The following is a 22781-nucleotide window of genomic DNA, read 5'->3' as shown; positions in this document are numbered from 1 at the left end:
ATCTTCAACAGACTGTTAGGATGTGTTGAAAGCTGCAGTCAAATCTAAAAAGACCACCACCATATTGGAGCCACTGTCAATTATTTGATATGCTTCATAACAATGAAACTACAACATTTCAGTGCTACAAATTCTCTAAATCCTGACTAGAGAGGTGTGGTAGCCGTGTTAGTCCACTTTTAAAGGTAATCAATAGAAATCAAACAAAATAAAACATGGAAAAGAAAATATGATACTTTTTTTATTGGACATAACTTAATACATTTCTTGATTAGGTTTCGAAGGTTGCCCTTCTTCGTCAGATCGGAAATCCTAAATCCTGACTGAAATTTACTTATCACACACTGTCTTTCCAAACAGTTATCCACTTGTCATGCAATCACCTTTTCAATAAGTTTACATAGAAATGGAAGATTAGATATTGGCCTATAGTTATTCAGCACTTCTCAATCTAAAGATTGTATCTTCAATACTGCTTTCACAGTAGCTTCTTCACCGGAGCAGAAGTACATAATCAAGACGGCATCAATCATTGGTAATCCGCCTAATAACTCCTCTCTAGCTACCTTCACCTTAGGAGGGTAGGGATTCAAAACAGAAGATCATGGATTAAAGACTTCCAGTAACTGATCCCCATACACTCTTCCAAACAAGGACCAAAAAAGGGGAAAGGAAAGGGAAAGGGGATAGATTTGATATACCACTTTTCTGTGGTTACTATCAAAGCAGTTTGCATATTATATACAGGTACTTCTTTTGTACCTGGGGCAATGGAAGGTTAAACGACTTGCCTAGAGTCACAAGGCAATGCAGTACGAATTGAACCCAGTTCCCCTGGTTGTTAGGCTGTTGCTGCACTAACCATTAGGCTACTCCTCTACTCCAAGAGCCTAAACCTTTCAAGAATTTCTATACCATTCCGATTCTCTTAACATAGAATCTCTTCATCCATCTGTGCCATACCTATCTCTTCTAAGAGATAGCTCCCCACCGAAAACTGCATCCACCCCTCCAACATTCAGAGCCTCTCTATAACTAAGTTCAGAACAAATTTGCAAAACTTTCCTTTAAAAAACAATTCATCAAAATTGACATCAACGCTGATGGCTTTTTCCATCACCCAGTCTGTTACAGCTGACATATTTGAATGGTTCTGTAGACCTATTTTAAATAGTCTCAATTTTCTGCTCTACAAAAGCCTGCTTAATTTTCCTCCAAGCCAATTTAAATCAACATGAAGGGTAAGGATCCAAGATGGCCGCATAAACGTTAACTGCTAAGGACGCACCTCAAGTTTCTCCTCAATCCTAGGGCTGCGAGGTTCTCTGCAGGTCCCACGAATATGGGGAAGCGGAGAGGTAAAGTGCGGGAGACTCCCTCAGCCAGCAATGGACCTAATCCTCAATTGCAGCCGACGGTGGAGCAATTTGGGTGGACGACCATCCCCAGACAAACTTCTCCTTCTTCTACCAGAGCGGCTGCGATGGTGTCCAACGGCAGTGTAAACGGGGTTTCTTTAAGCCCCGTGCAGCACACAGCCCCCCCTCAGCCAGGAGGAAGTAGAGCAGAGCTTGGCCCTGTAACAAGGAGCCCAAGTGGCAGTGCAGAGTTACAGGGAGGGAGCCAGCCCGCTCCGTTGGATTCGCCCAGAATGGAGCCAGTAGGAGACGATTTGCTTAATTTGCCTTCACAAACTGTGAGTACTTTGACTCAAATTCTGAGTGCTCCACCTCCTGTCTTTATGTTGGGAACTATGGAAAAACCGGCTGTGGTGACGATGGAGTCACTCTGGGACTTAACTTATTCACTTCATTCCTCTCTCTCTTAAAAGTGATTGAAAAAAATGTGCTTGAAATAAAAGTTCTTTCTGAAGCTGTTCTTTCACAGACTCAGACTACCACCAAACAAGCTTCCCAATTAAATCAAATGGGGACAAAGCTACAAACTTTAGAAACTTTGGGTCAGGCTACAATTAGAGATCAGAACTATATGTTCCGTTGTTTGGAATATTTGGAAAACCAAGCAAAAAAATTAAAATTGAGACTAAAATTTTCCATGTTCCCCATTAATACCATCGATTGAAATGGTGAAAAAATACTTAGTGGATACTTTGGGAATGCCAAGTGAATCACTTCCCCTATTGTGCGAGCACAATATTTACAATTTAACAAAAAGAGAGATGGAGAAATTTTGCAATCACAAACAGGAGACGGGATGAACTTGACAGCGTTCTTAGAGTCATCGTTGGAAGTTATAACTAAAAAAACCACTATGGTGGTAACCTTTGCCTTTGAAATGGACAGGAATGCTGTTCTAAAACTTTCCTTTAGACATTTGGACTCCCTATTTTTTGGTTCTAAAATTAGAGTTTATCCTGATCTTTCTAGGGAAACCCAGAAGACGTAGGGCTTTCCTGGCTTTTAGAGCGAGGACCCTGGCTCTTGGTGCTAATTTTGTTTTGAAATTTCCCTGTATTTGTTGTATATTATATCAATCTAAACAATTTCAATTTTTTGAACCAAAACAATTAGAGGAATTTCTGTTAAGTAGAGAGGAACCAGTGGTATTAGTTGACTCCCAGACACACACTGCATAAGGTAGGCTAGAGAAGAAGTATTGGAGAGCAGTATACACAGTTTATTTTTCTATTTAGTTTCTTTTTACTAATTTTTGGATCATGTTATACAAAAATTTCTTGGTCGAAGTATTGTGATTATTTTTTTTTCCTTTTGTCTAATTGAGACATTAGTGTTTGTTTCAGTAATTAATAATTTTCTGTATGTTTCTTATCATCTCTTTTGTGAGTTGTAATATTTTTAAAAGCATAATAAATAAATAAAAATAAAACATGAACGGTAAGTAGGGAAATTTACCTACCACGCCCTATTCTTGCACCAAGTCCTCCCCAAACTTTTCACTGTTTCAGCCCTCTAAGGAGCTCCATAAAACACAGCACTCGTTTCTTGGAACCAAATCTTTTTGTGAACACACCATCATCATCTTTCCCCATTCTTGATTCTATTTTCTGTCCTGTTAGTGAAAAATATAATCTAACCATGAATCCCGACTCATTCCTAATTCTCTAAATTGAAAGAATTTGCTTTTCTATGTTATAAGAACAATCTGATGTTCTTTCAGCCTTTTTGAGTTAAGATTCCAGCAGTTTGTGATGGACCCAGCTGTTTCAAACTTTCTACACAGTAACTTTCTCATCTAAAAATCCTTACCTCAAAGTTAAAATCACTTAACATTAGGATGATACTCCAAAGCAGTTTAAAATTCAAGACATCATCTTCCACTGATTAACAAAATCAAATCCCATTCCTCCCAACATTAGTCCCCATAACCTGATGTAAACTAAGCTGCTGAATTCTAAAAGCAGCTGTAAAAATAAGGGACACCCATTTCTTCCTACTAATTATTCTTGGGCCACTTAGCCATAAAACCTCATTTGGAGAGTTAAGAGAATCACATTTCACTTCAAGTAACCAAATCTCTGTAAAACAACAACAAAAAGAAAAAATCACATTATTTTCTAGCCAATCTGATAATTGCCCTTTACTTTTTACTGACCAGAAATTGATCAATATTGAATAATTATGAATCCCTTTTTCCTTCCCTAAATTATGCATGTTTAATTCTCATTAGAGCTGTCAAGGGCCTAACTTCTATCTTCCCCTCCCTATAAACCTCAGCATATCTTACATACCCCAACAATGAGAAAATGTTCTGATGAACTGGAACTGTAATCAAGTTATATAAATGTTGCTTGCCTGCCATTCACATCTCTTACCCTTATCTAACCACCACCCTGAAAACTTATAACATCTCAATTACCCTCCCCAATTACTCTTGAAATGCTGTCCTCTTCTTCAGCTCTCCCATATAAATTAGACCAACATATTACAATTAATAACTTACAAATATGAAGTATTTCCTACAAATCACTCAATTCTATTTATTCTTACAATTCTGAAACCAACCATACAAAATATATCAAAAGATGACATCATCCCTACAGTGAGTTTCTCACTCCTTCATTCAACCATTTCACTCACTTTCATATTTTCCCATCCTCTTCCGTCTGAATCCCTTACCTCCCATTATCTCTTCATGTTTTCCCAGTCATCATCTGTAGTTCACACTAAGTCATCCCCTTGTGTCTTTGTTCTAATATTTCTCTGGTTTTCTATTATATACTCTCCTCTAGTTCTGTCACACACGCACTCTCCATCACTCCTTTGCCCACGCTCATCCTAACACCATCTATAGCTCCTTCCCCAGCATTCCTGCATCCCACTCCATTTCGACCAGCTAATTCTGCAACCCCTCCCCAAGTCTTGAGCCTAACTCCACACACCCTACACCCCTCCTTTCACACGGTTCTCATTCAACACCTACTATAGCCCAAACATGCATTACTGATTTCAAGGAGATGTGGGAGGAAATCACTTTCCTTTCTCATTTCCCCCTCTCTTTATACTCTCTCCCAGCATTCATTCTTTTCTTTACTCTCCTATACATTGACCCTCTCTTGCATCATCACCATCCAAGCATTCGACCCAATTCATCCCCTCTTTACCTCACCTGCCTTTCCGTAATTAACTCCTCTGCTTCCCAATATATATCACATACTACAAGGTAACTCCTATTTCCCCCACTTTGTCCTCATTTGAGTCCCAAGTCTGAGATGATACGCCGTGGCTGTGCCTGCTCACCCTCTCTCTCTGCTCTCTCCCACAGGATGCCCACTGAAATGAGACAGCAGAAGGGGGATCAGATGAGACTGGATATGATGTAGCAGAACATAAAGCAACTGCTTGGACCCTTCTTACAACGCCCTTCCAGTGATATTTTTGTTAACAAGAAAAGTTTGAGAAAAATAAAAATAATTGATCACTAGTTCACGAGAAAATGAAAATTATTTCTAGAACAAAAACTAAGAATAGCTACTGTACTGTCCCAAACAGATTAAGAACTAGAACTAATATTTTTTCTAAACAAAAATTTTACACATTAACCTAAAATCATTTTGTAACTGTTATGCTTTTCCTTTCAAAGTTTACTAGATGGCACTGGTGTACATGCATGCATTATCTGTGCCTCTGGCTTATTTTACTTCTGGCTCAGTTTGGTTTTTCCAGGGGAGTAGCTACACAGCAGATTTTGGGTGGGCACAAAGCACATCCCTGCTCCCCCCTGCACTGTCCACCTTCCTAGCTGGGCTGGCAGGGGTGAAATGCTGCACTCCACTTTTGCAGTATGCTGCAGCTCCTGGAACTGCCGACACAGCCAGAAGCTAAGTTTTTGTGCATGCGCTGTAAACTAAGCATGTGCAGCTGCTGGTGTTGGAGGTTCAGGGAGCTACAGCAGACTGCTGAGATGGCGAGCAGTGTTTTCAGCTCCATCAGGAGGGAGGTCTTCAGCTGACAGGATTTGGGATCCCTGCCAGCTACCTCTAAGGATGACCTGCTGTTGGGTGAGCCAGAGCCCTAAGTGGGTGGGCCCTGGCCCACCCATGGTTACATCAATGCTTTAATCTGTGATATTTTAGTTCATTAGTGTATTAAAATGAGTCTAAGTCATTTGCTGGACATAAAAGGTAAAGTGGCACGTGGGAATTATTTGAACACAGCGAAAATACTAAGAAAAGCAGGTGCATGATTAGGCTTACAAGCAGAAGTGAGCGTGCGTGCGATGTGCTCACTATGTGGAAAAAAATCCAACCAATCTTCAAAAACATGTGGAGCATTTCCATAAAGCCAAAGCTGAAATCTTACAATCACAGGAGTCAGTGAAGAAAAAAAAATTAAGCTGGACAATTCAGTGACCAGTAGCAACACCCAAAAGATTCCAGCAAGTCCTGCTCCAGTTCAAGAAACTGTTGAAATGCAAATAAACATCTATGTTGCAGAAATTAGACTTCTATGAATAATACCGCAGAATGTTTTGTAATTTTGGTATGAGAGAAGTGCAGTTTAGGACACATTAGTTCTTATAGTTCTAGATCTTCTGTCCACACCAGCATCACATGCCTATGTAAAAAGGATCTTTTCTCAGTGTGCAATGACGACTGCTGGACAAAGAAATAGATTTGAAAAATGCTTGGAAATGAAAAGTATTTCTAAAACTAATGCTAAACGCAAACAGATAGTGAACACAATAGTATTGATCATTTTTTATATTTTACAAAAGAAATAAGCATGAACTGAAATTATGAGTCTGTGAACTGAATAAGAGCTAACATTTTTGGAAGAGGACTGAATAAAAAAAACTAGTCATCAGAACTAGAATAAAATAAGAACAAAAACTGAATAAGAACGAGAACTAAAATTTGATGCTAATTAAATCTCACTGTGCTCTCCTTGTGCCCATTCCCCCCACCCCCACATGCTGCCTTCGCTCCTCTAGTTTCATTTCATCCCCTCCCGCTGCACACACCTTATCAAACATACAAATGGCGAGTGTCGAACTCACTCGCAAATGCGCAGTAAAGACCCTCTCTGCCCCGCCCCCGCGTCAATACGTGATGATGGGGGCGGAACAGAGAGGGTCTCTACTGCGCATTTGCGAGGGACGAAACTGCCGTCGCTAACGCTCCCCCCACTCTCCACCCAGCCGGGCCCTCGCTCCGCTATTCAAACAGCGAGGGAAAGCAGCACACAGCTCTGCTCTGCTGCTGTCCTTCCTTCTTCTTCTCTGCCTATGTCCCGCCCTCGACGACATTACATCACACGAGGGCGGGACACAGGCAGAGAAGAAGGAAGGACGGCAGCAGAGCAGAGCTGTGTGCTGCGTTCCCTCGCTGTTTGAATACCGGAGCGAGGGCCTGGCAGCGGCCACGGGAAGGGGCTTTCAACCCCCCCCCCCCCCCTTTCCTATACTAGACTGTTTTTATGGGCTCAACGGCTAGTAATTGGAAGATACACTTGATGTGTCGTTCTCCCTCTCTGGACTTCAGCCCTGATTAAAAATCCACTTTTTGAGGAGGTTGCTTTTACATCTTAAGTCCATGGTTCTCCTGACAGCTTTTTTTCGGTTTCAACTATTATCTTTAATAAATGAAATTTCAAAGTCTCATATTTGTCTTATGTGCCTCCTGACTAGCCTGCAAGTTTTACAGAGTAGGAGCTTTTCTTGGCTGTATTTCTACAGGCTGTCTACATCTAGTAGTGTTACCGAAAGAAGTAGCAGTAGTAGCAGCAGCAATAGTATGAATATGATCCTTTTATGTTCAATGACGGTAACCTTAAGGTGGAATGCTATACCCTAATCAGATGTCTAAGGGAGAATTCAAAACTACCAAGGAACTTAAGGCTTTGAGAACCACTAGAGCTCCTAGCTTAACCCTATATCACAGGTTCTTCTCTCAGTCACTAAGTGCTGCCCTTAATTACCATGAATCCCTTCAGCCCATGGGCTGTGAATCCAACATTCATTGTACCCCCAGTTGTAGGCAAAAACCCAATGAACTGGGGCCTAGTACATAGCACTGCCACTGATTTATTTGTTACACTTGTACCTCACATTTTCCCACCTCTTTGTAGGTTCAATGTGGCTTACATAGTGCCGGAGAGGCAGCCCCAACCCATAAAACATTCAATATTAAAATAAATATGGTTTAATACTACTTTACCTATTTTTTTCCCTGAAAATCTACAATAGGGTAGACACCCCTGATGGTATGGATAACATGAGGAAGGACTTAGCAAAGCTAGAGGAACAGTCTGGCGTTGACAGCTTAGCAATGCTAAAAAAATGTAGAATCATGCATTTGGGCTGTAAAAACCCATGGGAATGGTACAGTTTAGATGGTGAAGAACTTTTGTGCAAGAAAAAGGAGCAGGATTTAGGTGTGATCATATGTGATGATCTTAAGATGACCAAAACAGGTAGAAAAGGCAACAGCAAAAGCTAGAAGGATGCTTGAGTGCATAGGGAGAGGAATGGCCAGTAGAAAAAAAGTAGGTGATTACGCCCCTCTGGTGAGACCTCATGTAGAATATTCTGTACAATTCTGGAGACTGCACCTTCAAAAAGATATAAATTGGATGGGGTCGGTCCAGAGGGTGGCTACTAAAATGGTCAGTGGTCATCATAAAGTGTATGGGGACAGACTTAAATATCTCAGTATGTATACTTTGGGAAAAAAAGGCAGGAGAGGGGAGAGATAATAGAAACATTTAAATGACTATGTGGAATAAATGCACAGAAGGAGAGTCTCTTTCAATTGAAAGTAAGCTCTGGAATGAGGGGGATAGGATGAAGCTGGAAGGGGATAACCTGAGGAAATACTTCTACAAGGAAAGGGTGATGAATTTGTGGAATGGCCTCCCAGTGGAAGTAGTGGAGCGCTTGAGACAAGTACATAGGATCTTCAAAGGAGTGATAGGGAGAGTAGATGGCATGGATGGGCAGACTAGATTATTATTATTATTACATTTGTACCCCGCACATTCCCACTCAAAGCAGGTTCAATGTGGCTTACATAGTAAAAGGAATACAGATTATTATTAGAGGGTAAAAGTAAAATATATCAGAATAAAAGGCAAGATGAATAGGTAGAAATAGGCAATGGAGAGGGGAGTCAGGTGGGAGATATAGTTAGGGTTAATGTCGTTATCATGGGGTATGTTTAGGTAGATGGTTCATTAGATCAATCAGGATCATTTGGATAGGCTTGCTTGATAGGCCATATGGTCTTTATCTGCCTACTTTTTTCTTTGTTTTCAGAAAAATCACTTCAGTTCTATCATTTGTTAAAACTCCCTTTTGTGCCTCCAAGACGAGTTAAAACAGTTGTAATAGATGCAAATTATATGCTTACTGCCAACATGCTGCTTACTTTTCTGGTTTCAGGTCCCTGTAGATGATTCCAAGGCTATGTAGATGATCCAATGCAAGTGCTAATTCTGCTAAGTAGTATTTAACATCTTCTTCTGTAAACATCACCTACCAGAGAAAAAATAAGATTGCTTTTACTAAGGCTCTACAACAGAAAACAAAAGTAATACTTTTTCAGCCTTTCTTGCAACTAAGCACAACCAAAATGTGGTATATCAAAAACATTTTTTTTAGGATATAGCCCAGTATAAGGGCACATCAGAAACAATGGGAAACGGGTGCTGATGTGCACACATACTCCCTCTCAGACCCTCTCCCTGCCACTTTTCTCAGCATGCATTCTTTTATACACACTGTATCCCATGTGCAAATCATTTTTATTTTACTTTGTTTTACTATAGTCTTATGTTTATATCTCACTTTATTCTCCCAAAGAGAGGCCCAAAGTGATTCATATCATTTGAGATAAAAATACATCAGTAGAACACAGTAAAAAAAAAAAAAAAAAAAAAAAAAAAAAACAATTAAAAATTCCTGTGTTCAATTAAGGTGGGTAAAGGTCTTTTTGGGTGTTAAACCAAGAATAGAGCCTAAGGAAACCAATCAATAAATAAATGTCCTGACATAACATTATAGAAAGTGTATCTAGGCACAGACAAATCATTTAACATTAACTTTTAATATCTTTCCATTCAGGAAAGGGTAGTATTGTATATATGTATGGGCTGCACCTTAAAAAAATCTTTTCAAATGCTAGTTTAGAAGGGATAATTATATTGTACAAAATTTAAATTTCAGAATTCTGGCAGTGATAACTGGAAGTTTATAGCTAAATATTAGCAAGTAAAGAGAAAAAAAATATCTAAGGATGACACTGGATTGCCACCTCCCACCAAATACAGACTTAAAGATTTCGGTAATACTAACAAAAAGGCATAGTTGCTTGCTTGTAACAGGGAGTCTCCACAGACAGCAGGATAAATCAGACATACAAGTGGGTGACATCATTCCACAGTGCTAGCAAATGACCCTAAAGTTTTCCTTACCATGTATGGAATTCCCACACAGCTGCTGCTCTGTGAGTCTCCTCAGTCTAATACAGAGTTTAGGAATCAACCCCATATAGGAGTGTGGGCCTGTATGTCTGATTTATCCTATGAAATCTCCTCCCTCCCTCCATTATAGGTAAACAACTAGGCTTCTTTGTTGTCAAACCAATATAAAATTAGTCACACAAGAGGGAAATTCCATAGCTAAGGGTTGGCCTAGATATTTTAGGTAAAGTTTTCATAGGCAAATTGAAGAAAGTTTGGTAGAGTTGACTGTTACTTAAAAAGTCTTTCTAGAATAGCTTGACCAAAGAGTGTAACTTGAAAACAGTGATCAGACTACAAAGATTCATAGAGGCGACCATGTGTTTTCATTCTGCAAATTTGAAAAATGAACAAATAACCATGTCATAACTCTAAAAATTCAGAGAGTGGAAACTTGCAATGGAACTGGATCATGCTCTGACCTGATCTGTTACTTGAACTTCTGCTAAGCTACAGCAGAGTGATGTGCAAATCAAGTTATCCAACAGGATAAGTTCTTTTAAATACTGCCTTTCACAGTTGGTTATAATAAAAGGCTTTGAACAGTTGAGAGAATTTCTTTGCCTCATAAGAGGCAGAGTTCTTTTCATGTAGAAGATCAATGGTCTTTTAGAGCGCAGCATATGCGAGGTGTGTTCTGTGTGTGGATGAGGTTTTGGGAAAAATACTGAAGAGTAATGGTCTGAGATATGAAAGGCTGCTAGCACTTGCTGCAAAAACCTATGCTGTGTTCAAAGGGACAACCTATTGTAAAAGAATTGGAAGTATGAGATAAGCACTTGAAGTCTACTCACTCTTCAGGCCAAAGTCACAAATATTTTAAACAGTACCTATGCCTCATGTAAAACTTTTAACCTTTTAGGTTTTTTTCTTAATTTTCCCCCACCCTTTTTGATGCTTCTGTGACCACCAGCAGTAGTTAAGGTTGACAGAACAAGAGACCTAGGGTCAGGATAAAATCCCAAGTTGCCCCGTGTATGTTGCTGTTTACACGATATCAAATTTTATTTATATATGGGACATTAGAATGGTTATTACATTTTTAGTGACCTTCTAGTCACAGCACAATCACATTGATGGAGTATTTGAGATAACACTCCTGCCCCATCCTTAGACTGAGTACCTCCAATTTATCTGCATTGATCCATAAACCGGAAAATGACCCAAAAAATGTGCAAGATATCTAATGTTTTTGATAAGGTGATTGCCAGATTGGTAAGCGCTATCAGTAATCATCAGCATACAGGGTTACTTTAAAATGTTGAGCACTTATCAGTATGCCCTGTATTTGAGGATCCTGCAATAACCTTTGTGCCAAGGGTTCAATACAGAGGATGAACAACAAGGGAGATAGGGGGCAATCCTGTCTTGTACCTCTCTGGATGGAAATGAGATCAGACAATACCCCCACATTGGTCAATACCCGGGCCCCAAGGTCAATACTAATTGTACCTGATATCCTGGAATGACAATGTCATAACAAAACTCTGTAAGCCACATTGAGCCTACAAATAGGTGGGAAAATGTGGGATACAAATGCAATAAATAAAATAAAAAATATACAAAGTTTGAAACATATAGTAAATGGTAAACGGTCCATCCAGTCTGCATATGCATAATTGAGCCCTGATAACCAAATCTCTATAGAAGCACCCATAAATAGGACCATGAAATAGTGTCAAAAGCCTTTTCAATATCAAAGCTAACCATTTCTGGATTACTTCGGGATTGGTGGAAAAATACTTAAGTTGGATCAAGGGTTTCCTAACCAGTAGAACATATCAAGCGATGCTGCAACAACTGCCAGGCACTTTGTGAAGACCCTGGGCGCAGACATGAGGCCAAAGGGCAGTACACAGTACTGAAAGTGCCGAGTTCCCAACCGAAATCGAAGATACTTCCTGTGAGCTGGGAGTATCGAGATGTATGTATAGGCATCCTTCAAGTCCAGAGAGCATAGCCAATCGTTTTCTTGAATCATGGGAAGAAGGGTGCCGAGGGAAGCCATCCTGAACTTTTCTCTGACTAGGAGTTTGTTCAGGGCCCTTAGGTCTACGATGGGTCGCATACTCCCTGTTTTCTTTTGAACAAGGAAGTACCTGGAACAGAATCCCAGCCCTTCTTCCCCTAGTGGAACGGGTTCGACCGCATTGGCATTTAGAAGGGTGGAGAGTTCCTCTGCAAGTACCTGCTTGTGCTGGGAGCTGAAGGACTGAGCTCCCGGTGGACAATTTGGAGGCATGGATTCCAGATTGAGAGTGTATCCTAAACCGGACTATTTGAAGAACCCACCTGTCGGAGGTTATAAGAGGCCACCTTTGGTGAAAAAATATCAACCTCCTTCCGACCAGCAAGTCGTCTGGCACGGACACTTTTTCTGAGGCCATGCTGCACTGGAGCCAGTCAAAAGCCCACGGGAACGAGCGTGCTGGGACTGAACCTGGACAGGCTGCCGAGAAGCAGGAGTGTACCTACGCCTATTGTAGGAATAAGGAGCACTCCTCTTCCCTCCAAAAAAACTCCTAGATGAAGAGGCAGTAGCAGAAGACGCCCGGCGGGAGAGAGAATCCATAGCAACAAGGTGCTTCTTGATCTGATCGACCATGTCCTCTACTTTTTCGCCAAAAAGATTATCCCCCCCCCCCCCTCCCCGGCAAGGAACTTCCGCCATTCGCTGCAGGGTCTTATGATCCAGGTCAGATACACACATCCATGAGTGTCTGCGCATCACTATACCTTGAGCAGCTACTCAGGATGCCACATCAAAAGTGTCTTAAGTACCCCTGGCCAGGAATTTGTGACACACCTTCTGCTGTCTGACCACCTGGTGAAAAGGTTCGGCGAGCTCCGGAGGAAGTGCTTCGACCAAACTGGACAGTTGCCTCACCAAGTTCCGCAAGTGGATGCTCATGTAGAGCTGGTATGTTTGGATCTTGGCTGCGAGCATAGCGGCCTGATACGTCTTTCTCCCAAAAGAATCCAAGGTCCTAGACTCTCTGCCTGGGGGTGCCGAGGCATAGTCTCTAGTACTCTTGGCTCTTCTGAGAGCAGAGTCCACCACCATGGAATCGTGAAATAGTTGGGCCTTCACCATTACTGGCTCTCCATGGACTCTGTACTGGGACTCAGCTTTTTTGGGGACCACTGGATTAGAGGGAACGACCAGTTTCGCATAAGAACTTCCCTGAGTGTGTTATGCAAGCGGGCCGTTGCAACCTCTGTGGGTGGAGAAGGATAGTCCAAGACCTCGAGCATCTCGGCCCTGGGCTCATCCACAACCTCCATAGGGAAGGGAATATCCTTAGACATTTCCCTAACAAAGGAGGAAAAAGAAAGACTCTCAGGGGGAGACATCCTTCTTTCAATTGGCGGAGCAGGATCAGAGGGGACCCCATAGGACTCTTCTTCAGAAAAGTATCTGGGATCTTCCTCTTCCTCCCACGAGCACTCATCCAGTATCGGACAAAAGCTCTCCAAGAGCAGCCTGAACCCGAGCCTGTCTCGATGTCAAGGAATGACGACCTCAAGGTGGATGTCGAGATGTCAACCCCTGCCTGGACTGCGGCGAAGCTTCCTCCGCCGACGTCGAATTGACCCGGATGGCAGCCGACGCCAATTCCAGAAGCGGCACCGAGGATGGGGACCTCACCACAGGCAAAGGCCCAGATGCCACTTCCATAGTCGATACAGAAGGTGCAAGCACCCCTGGCACCAAAGCAGACTGGCGCAGCAATCCCTCCAGAAGCTCTGGAAGAAGGGCCCTGATGCACTCGTCAAGAACCTCCATCGGAAAAGGCTGCGGGACGGTGCAGGAGCCGGTGGCAGAATCTAAGGGGGCTCGAGAGCCGGTACCAAGCTGCCAGAAGACAGATGCATCGGCATCTCCTGTATAGAGGTGAGCGGTCCTCCCGGCACCAACGCTTCTCGGGTGCTGAATGCCTCGGCTCCCCGGATCTCTCGGTACCGCGCATGGAAGGAGAACGATGACAGTGCATCTTATCCTTCGCTCGACAACCGTCATCGAGACTCCTCAGTACCAAAGAGGACGTGGAATCCTCACGCCTCCTCGGGGCCGGGTCCCACGAAGGTCGGTCCCGGGGGGGCCTGCACAGCAGTAGGCCTTGAGACAGGTGGAGACTTACTCGATGCCTCGCTGCTCCCAGCACAATGTGGTCGTTCGGCAGCTATTAACTGTGCTCTCGAAGTCGATGCTTCTTTCGACGTAGACGCTGCCGACCTCGGTACCGATATCGATGCAGACATCGAAGGACCGGACCGATCAGCAAAATGTTTTTCACGCTGAGCCTCCCGAGACACTTGGGTCTGTTTTTTTCATTAAAGAGCACAGCTTACAAGCAGCTGGCAAATGGTCAAAGCCAAGGCACTGGAGACACCACGTGTGGGGGTCGGTACCCGAGATGGTCCGGTTGCAGCGAGTACAACACTTGAAGCCACTGGGAGTCCTCAATGACATGGACGGAAAAACGGCGGATGCAAAATTAAAGGACTCGATCGTGCCAATTGAAAAGGCACAACAAAGGAAAAGAAACCCGGCCGAGCAACCTAAAAGCCGGCCGCGACGTAAAAAGAAGGAAACAAACAAGTGTATAAAAAACTAAGAAAATAAGGGAAAAAACTAACTATTTTTAAAAATACTTGTAATTAAAAAAAAAACGAATTAGAAAAAAAGGGGAGCGGTAAACGCTAGACGAACTCTCCTGGGCCAAAAATGAGCACAGCGAAAAAACGTGTCACTCAAGACATGGATAAAAAGAACTGAGGAGGGCACGCTCGCGCCACGGGAAGCCGTTCACGCATGCGTGGTTTGCTCTGCCCGCGCGCCGGTGCGTTCTAGAAGTTTTTTTGTTTTTCTTAGGCCTCCTGGGCCGTCGCGGAAGACGACCCAATCGTAAGAACAAGCAGCCCTGCTTGTCCTTGGAGAAACCTTACTACTCTCATACTCTCTAAAGTCATACAACATGAATTCCTTCAAAAAGGCGGTAAATAAATAAATTATAATTCAACCACCAAGACTTACACAACAAATGCCTTAGCCATAAATTATACCCAACCTGCTCTACTTATGATGTAAACAGAATATAAAATTTGAATTGAATTGAATGTTTTTCCATCATGTAAAAGGGAAGGTGTATGGAATGCAGTGACCAGCACAGAAGGCATGCTCAGAAGTTCTGTGACATAGTTGTATAATTTTACTAAAAAAAAGTGTGCATAAATCAAGAAATAGATGGCAAATATTTAGTCCTGCCCAAGCGAACAGAGACCTTGGAATCTCAAGTTTCTATATTGCAGGCTACAAGCACTCCATTGCCCCAGGTGTAACAGTAGTACAATGTACTATTTAGATTATGAGCCCACTAGGGACAGACCTAGTACCTGTAACATTAAACTGTAAACCGTTTAGGTCTAAGTGGTATATAAATACTTAAATGAGTGAATGAATAAGTTGGTGGATCCATCTAGTTTTGATCCAACAGCTTTCCTATAAATATATCAAGATTATATTTCTTTGATAATTTACTGGTAATTAAATATTTATTTAAGAAGAAACATGCTAATTTTGTGGGCATTCAATGTAAGTAGAAAACATTTCTCCAAAGTCTGAAGTGTTGGCAATTAGGCAACTTTTTTCTTAAAATTCCCTTGAAAATGCCTTGTAATCCTTCAGGGGCAGATTTATTTAAAAAAAAAAAAAAAAAAAAAAAAAAATTAACCGCACAATACAAAAGTTCTCAACAGTTTACAAGATATACATACATAAAATCAAAATACAATTCTTCAAACCGGCATAATATTAATGAACTAAAAAAAAAAAAAAAATCTTTTAAACCTTCAATCTCATCTCAATCTGATCTGTTCCACCTTTTTAATCAGATCATCTTCAGCCCTATATGCTTGTATAAAAAAGCAGGACTTTGATTTCTTTTGAGCCGTTTGATCTCTTGTATTTGTTAAGTCTCAATGGTAAACAGTTCCACAAAGTAGGAACTGCTACATAAAAAAATAACTGCTTTATATTCATTTAATCTTACAACTCGCGATGAAGGTATATCTAAATACAATTATTGTGCAGATCTCAGGGTTCTGGAACACTGATGCACATGTAATTTTGCTGCTAACATTTCTGAAACCTTACCAGTTAATATCTTAAAAATAAGAGCAAGATTTTGAATTTAATATAATACTCAATGGGTAAACAAGATTTCAAAATGGTGAGATATGCTCATTATCTATTGCCACCTACCAAAATTCTAGCCACAGCATTTTGTGCTACCTGTAATTGAGATCTAGAAATGCCAAGTAACAAACTGTCACAATAATCAAAACATGGTATTATAAAGCTTTGCACTACTGTTCTGAAGTTTTGTTAATATTTTTTTAATGTCTAATTAGATGCAATTTGAAAAATGCAAGCGTCACAATCTTTTGCTTATTCATTTCCATGCTCAGGGTGGAATGTACCATCACACTTGTGTCTCCTTATTTGATCCAGCCCCTTGGAAAAATGTTTGCTGGAGAAAGATACAAGTACATACATAGTAACATAGTAGATGACGGCAGAAAAAGACCTTCACGGTTCATCCAGTCTGCCCAACAAGATAAACTCATATGTGCTACTTTTTGTGTATACCCCCTACTTTGATTTGTACCTGTCCTCTTCAGGGCACAGACCGTATAAGTCTGCCCAGCACTATCCCGCCTCCCACCACCACATTGCCTACTTTCTGGCACTGAGATGTAGGGGCAGTTTATGCAGAATTAACTATGTTCAGGTACAATAGTAGGGCAGACTGGCCCTATTTTGGTTTCTTCTTTATATATTATTTTTTTATTGGGGGAGGGGGTGTTTATTTCTTGTACCCTTCTGCCCCATTAATGTGGGCTGATGTAGGTATGTCAATTTTTGTTAATATGATCTTCTCTTCTATTTTAATATGATTCCTTGATGTACCTGCATGTTCTCGTTTGTGTGCTTGAAATGTTATATTTCAATTTTTTTCAACAAAAAAAATTATGCTCACACTGTCATATAAATTGTTTACAGATATAATTTCAAACATTAAAATCATAAAAATACAACACACATTAACCCTTAAAACTTGTGCTACTGCCTGGTTATTACTGCATGGATTGATTTCCCCACAGGTTGTGATTCTGAATACCATGACCAAGTGTCCTCGTTAGATGCCAGAATTTGGATGGAACGACATCAAGGCCACTCATTCTTGGATGACAGAAAGAAGAGTGCTACAGGCTACATGCTCTCTCATATATGCGCACCATGAGAAGGTGAAGACAGACTCATACTACACAACTAACTTTGTATGTCGAGTACAATAATTTTTTTTTTCCACTGAGTATAAGTGGGAGGTGGTGGAGATGAAAACGGTAACGGAATTCAAACAAGAGTGGGATAAACATAAAGGAATCCTGTGCAGAAGGAAGGGATCCTCAGGAACTTAGCCTAGAATGGGTGGCAGAGCTGGTGGTTGGGAGGCGGGGCTAGTACTGGGCAGACTTATACGGTCTGCCGGGGCTGGTGGTTGGGAGGCGGAACTAGTGCTGGGCAGACTTATACGTTCTGTGCCAGAGCTGGTGGTGGGAGGCGGGACTGGTAGTTGGGAGGCGGGGATAGTGCTGGGCAGACTTATACAGTCTGTGCCGGGGCTGGTGGTTGGGAGGCGGAACTAGTGCTGGGCAGACTTATACGGTCTGTGCCAGAGCCGGTGGTGGGAGGCAGGGATAGTGCTGGGCAGACTTATACGGTCTGTGCCAGAGCTGGTGGTGGGAGGCGGGGATAGTGCTGGGCAGACTTATATGGTCTGTGCCAGAGCTGGTGGTTGGGAGGCGGGGATAGGGCTGGCCAGACTTATACGGTCTGTGCCCTGAAGAGGACAGTACAAATAAAAAAGTAGCACATATGAATTTATCTTCTTGGGCAGACTGGATGGACCGTGCCGGTCTTTTTCTGCCGTCATCTACTATGTTACTATGTAAGTGATTTACCCTTCATTATTTTTATATACGGCCCTTTGTGGCAATCTTTCCAGATCACCATTAGTTTACAAATCATTGGGCTAATGATTCATCTTTATGTTTTGTCTATTTTGGTGCTCCTTTTATAAACATTGGTACAACAGATGAAGGAAACCCATGAAATGTGACAAAAAAAAAGCAATTAAATCAAAAAACAGGCCGGCTGATAAAAATGAGAGAAATGCTATACCAAGAAAAAATACAAACTGCTATTCTTAATGCCATGAATTTCTTGAGTGGCTTAGCTGAAAGGAAAACAAAAATGTAAATCTTTCAATGAGAGGGGGGACCTACCTCTTTAGATAAGCGTGTAAACAAATCTCCTCCCCTGAGAAAATCCAAGATAAGGTATAACTTCCCTTCCGTTTGAAAAGCTGAAACACATATAAATGGATAATAGTTACCAGTATTGAAAACAAAGCGGTTAACCTGATTTTGGTCACTAAAGACAACAGAATCAATCATTTGACAGTACCAACACATTTCCAGAGCTCTCCCAAGAAAAGCAAAGATACATATCTGTAGCAGGTATTCTCAGAGGACAGCAAGCATCCTATTCTCACAAGTGGATGATGCTGATCTGCGTCACCTGGTCCGGCACTCTGCCAAATCTAAAAATAGAGCTTTGTGGAGCACGAGCCAATCTCCACCGCTCATACGCAAGTGCCTTCCTGCCCATCGCACGAACGCGGTCTCCTCAGTTTAATACTAAAGCAATAAACAAAGTAAAAATAACCAAGGAAACAACTCCAAGGGGAGGTGGGCGAGACTGTGAGAACGTGAAGCTTACTGTCCTCGGAAAATACCTGCTTCAGGTAAGTATCTTTGCTTTCTACGAGGACAAGCAGACTTCTATCTTCTCACAAGTGGTGATTCCCTAGCATCCAGGTTCACCCAAAACAAGCATTTGTGAATTGGGCCTTGCATTAGTGAGGACAAAACAGATTAACCTGAAACCATATACAATCTGAATGAGGGTGTAACCTGGAACAAAATAAAACGGGCCTATGAGGGTGGAGTTAGATTCAAGACCCCAAACAGATTCTGCAACACTGCATGCCTGAACAGGCTGTAAAGTTGGGTATCCTTCTCAAGGCAGTAGTGTGATGTGAATGTGGGGACTGAAGACCATGTCACAGACTTGCAAATTTCTTCAATGAAGGCTGACCTCAAGTGGGCCACCGACGCAACCATGGCTCTGACATTATGAGCAATCTGCCAGCCAAATTGAAATGGTTCGTTTCCTGATGGCACCCCCCCCCATCCTGTTGGGATCAAAAGAAACACAAAGCGGGTGGAATATCTGAAGGGCCTTGTCCGCTCCATGTAATAGGCCAATGCTCTCTTGCAATCCAAGGTGTGCAAACTGTTTTTGCCAGGATGGGCATGAGGTTAAGGAAAGAACGTTAAGACAAATCGACTGATTCATATGGAACTCCGACACCTCCTTCAGCACGAACTCAGGCTGTGTGCGGAGGCCTACTCTGTTGTGATGAAACTTAGTATAAGGTGCATCCACTACTAAGGCCTGAAGCTCACTAACCCTACAGTCACCAAGAAAACGACCTTCCAGGTCAAGTACCTCAGATGGCAGGAATTCAGTGGCTCAAAAGGAGCTTTCATCAGCTGGGTGAGAACGACGTTGAGATCCCATGAAACTGGTAGAGGTTTGACAAAGGGCTTTGACAAAAGCAAACCTCTCATGACACAAACAACTAAAAGCTGTCCAGAAATAAGCTTACCTTCTACACATTGATGTTAACCACTAATTGAACTAAGGTAAACCCTTACGGAGTTGGTCTTAAGACCAGACTCTGATAAGTGTAGAAGGTATTTAAGCAGGGTCCGCCAGTGTCGTCATGCTCATATTAGCCCTCTCCTCAAGTCACTTCACTGGCTTCCTATCCGTTTCCGTATACAGTTCAAATTCCTCTTATTAACTTGTAAGTGCATTCACTCTGCAGCTCCTCAGTACCTCTCCACTCTCATCTCTCCCCGGGAACTCCGTTCACTGGGTAAATCTCTCTTATCTGCACCCTTCTCCTCCACCGCTAACGCTAGACTCCGTTCCTTTTATCTTGCTGCACCATATGCCTGGAATAGACTTCCTGAGCCGGTACATCAAGCTTCATCTCTGGCCGTCTTCAAATCTAAGCTAAAAGCCCACCTTTTTGATGCTGCTTTTAACTCCTAACCCTTATTCACTTGTTCAGAACCCTTATTTTACCACCCTCATTTTAATATTCCCTTATTTCTTATTTGTCCTGTCTGTCCTAATTAGACTAAGCTCTGTCGAGAAGGGACTGTCTCTCTCTTCATGTTCAAGTGTACAGCGCTGCGTACGTCTAGTAGTGCTATAGAAATAAGTAGTAGTAGTAGGGTCTGTGTAGGACAAATAAAGGCCTTGCTGTCTCACCAGACGGCAAACCTCCTCCATTTAAAAGAGTAACACCGCTTAGCGGAATCTTTCCTGGAAGCCAGCAAAACTCGGGAGACACCCTCCAAAAGACCCAAGGAAGCGAATTCTAGGCTCTCCAACATCCAAGCTGTAAGAGCCAGAGACTGGAGATTGGGATGTAGAAATGACCCCTTGTTCTGTGTGGCGAGTCGGAAAACACTCCAATCGCCACGGTTTTTCGGAGGATAATTCCAGAAGAAGAGGGACCCATATCTGACAGGGCCAGTACAAAGCGATCAGAATTATGGTTTCACAGTCTTCCTTGAGTTTCAACAAAGTTTTTCCCACTACAGGTACTGGAGGATACGCATACCTGACCCCCAATTGAGGAGAAAGGCATCTGACGCCAGTCTGCCTGGGCCACAAGCCTAGAACAGAACTGAGGGACCTTGTGGTTGATCTGGAGTGGCAAAAAGATCTACCGAGGGGATGCCCCACGCTCGTAAGATCTTGCGGGCTATGCCCCTATTGAGAGACCACTCGTGCAGTTGCATTATCCTGCTCAGCTTGTTGGCCAGTGTATTGTTTGTGCCCGCCAGAGAAGTGGCTCAAAAGAAAATGCTGTGTTGGCGAGCCCAGTGCCACTTTTGGACAGCCTCCTGACACAGAAGGCATGATCCAGTGCCCCCCTGCTTGTTGGTGTAATACATTGCAACCTGATTGTGTCTGAATAATAATAATTTGATGAGAAAGTCAATCCCTGAAAGCCTTTAGAGCATTCCAGATCTCCCAAAGCTCCAGGAGGTTGATCTGAAGATTCATTTCCTGGGAAGACCAAACTCCTTGAGTGTGAACCCCATCAACATGAGCTCCCCATCCTAGGAGAGATGCATCCATCAGCACTTTTTGTGGCTGAGGAATTTGGAATGGAAGTCCCAGAATCCACTTGGATCAAATTGTCCACCACTGAAGACAGCGTACAAGCTCTGGGGACACTTGGATGACATCATGCAGACTCCCCGTGGCTTGATACCACTGAGAAGCCAGGGTCCACTGAGTTGAGCTCATATGAAGACGTGTCATGGGTGTAACGTACACTGTGGAAGCTATGTGGCCCTGCAATCATCTGCCAAGCTGTGACCTGCTGAGAGGTACGAACGGATGCCAGCGAGAAAAGATTGTCCGCTCTTGTCTCCAGGAGATAGGCTTGAACTCTGTGTGTCGAGCAGGGCTCCTATGAACTTCAATCACTGGACAGGGTGTGGATGGGACTTGGGGCAGTTTAAAATGAACCCTAATAGCACTAGCACCCGAACAGTCATCCGCACGGACTTCTGAGGTGCTCTTCACCAGCCAATCATCTGGATACGGGAACACATGGACTCCCAAGTCTGCGTAGCGATGATACAACTACCACTAGACACTTGATGAAGATCCTGGGAGCAGGACTGTAAGGCAACGTTTAAACATCATAGCAGGTTAAAAAACAAAATATTAATAGCTCTAATGGTTGTTCATTGTATGGAATGGGACCATGATATTGCAGGCATGCATTGGTTTATAATCGAACAAGTATCCTCATATTTTCAGGGTGACCAAGATGCTTATTTAGCATTACGTGAACAATTTTGGATCTTTGATTTAAAATCAGTGGTTCATGACGGTCTAAATGAAGATATTGAATGGAACGCTACTATTTAACTTTGGGTATGCCCCTTTAAATTTAAATGCAAACATTTAACAAAACTTCTTTTCCCATTGGGTAAGTTTCTCTGGACCTTTGATTGGATGTCATAAGTACCTAAGCAACGTCAGGCTCTTATTAAAAGATGCTGTTTTCTCGCTGAGTTTATTAAAGATGGAGGACCTCTGAAATGTTGAAGCACTGGCAACCCTGACGAAGACATTGTAGAAATAGAAACTTCTGTAGGAAGTGACTTACTTCAGGAAATCTCGTTGCAGAATACTGATAGAACTTTGGACTCAGATAGGTTTGGTCCTGATTAATTTCATTTTTGCATTGCATATAAGTGTTTTGCTACAGCCAAACAAGTTCAAGTTGTGTGTTTATAGGCTGTTCTTTTTCCTCAGAGGAGTGCTCTCCTTGTGCATATATTTATATAGGACTCATATCAAAAGTGAGTTATATTGTTTTATGTTTATCACATTAAGTTTGCAGTTGTGTATTCACACAAAATAATTTGGGGAAACACTGACAGTGAGAGTAAATCATGATGTATAGAGCCTGCTAGTGAGCCACTTCTGCGGCCAGACTCACTGAAAACTAGCTCGGCTGTGGAAACAGCCTATACTGACCTCTCTCTCTCTTTCTGTGTACCCATTCACAAATTATTCAATATAGTAGTTTTTTTTTTCTATACTTGCTT

General features: G+C 42.2%; 1 protein-coding gene across 4 annotated transcripts in view; it reads right to left on the bottom strand.

Moving 5' to 3' along the window:
• The window catches only part of RPS6KA3 (ribosomal protein S6 kinase A3), a 209217-nt gene that overhangs the window by 114069 nt on the left and 72367 nt on the right, over positions 1–22781 (bottom strand). For all 4 annotated transcript variants that reach the window (XM_030202258.1, XM_030202262.1, XM_030202259.1 and 1 more), the window contains exons 6-7: positions 18291–18370; positions 8846–8952 (exon numbers count right to left, since the gene is read on the bottom strand). In XM_030202258.1, coding sequence (XP_030058118.1) covers positions 8846–8952; positions 18291–18370 — 187 coding nt within the window. The remainder of the gene's footprint in view (positions 1–8845; positions 8953–18290; positions 18371–22781) is intronic.

The sequence above is a fragment of the Microcaecilia unicolor genome, chromosome 4 (assembly GCF_901765095.1).
Source record: "Microcaecilia unicolor chromosome 4, aMicUni1.1, whole genome shotgun sequence".
NCBI classification, from domain to species: Eukaryota; Metazoa; Chordata; class Amphibia; order Gymnophiona; family Siphonopidae; genus Microcaecilia; species Microcaecilia unicolor.
The sequence above is the reverse complement of the archived record's forward strand: the minus strand, read 5'-3'. Positions and strand labels throughout refer to the sequence as shown.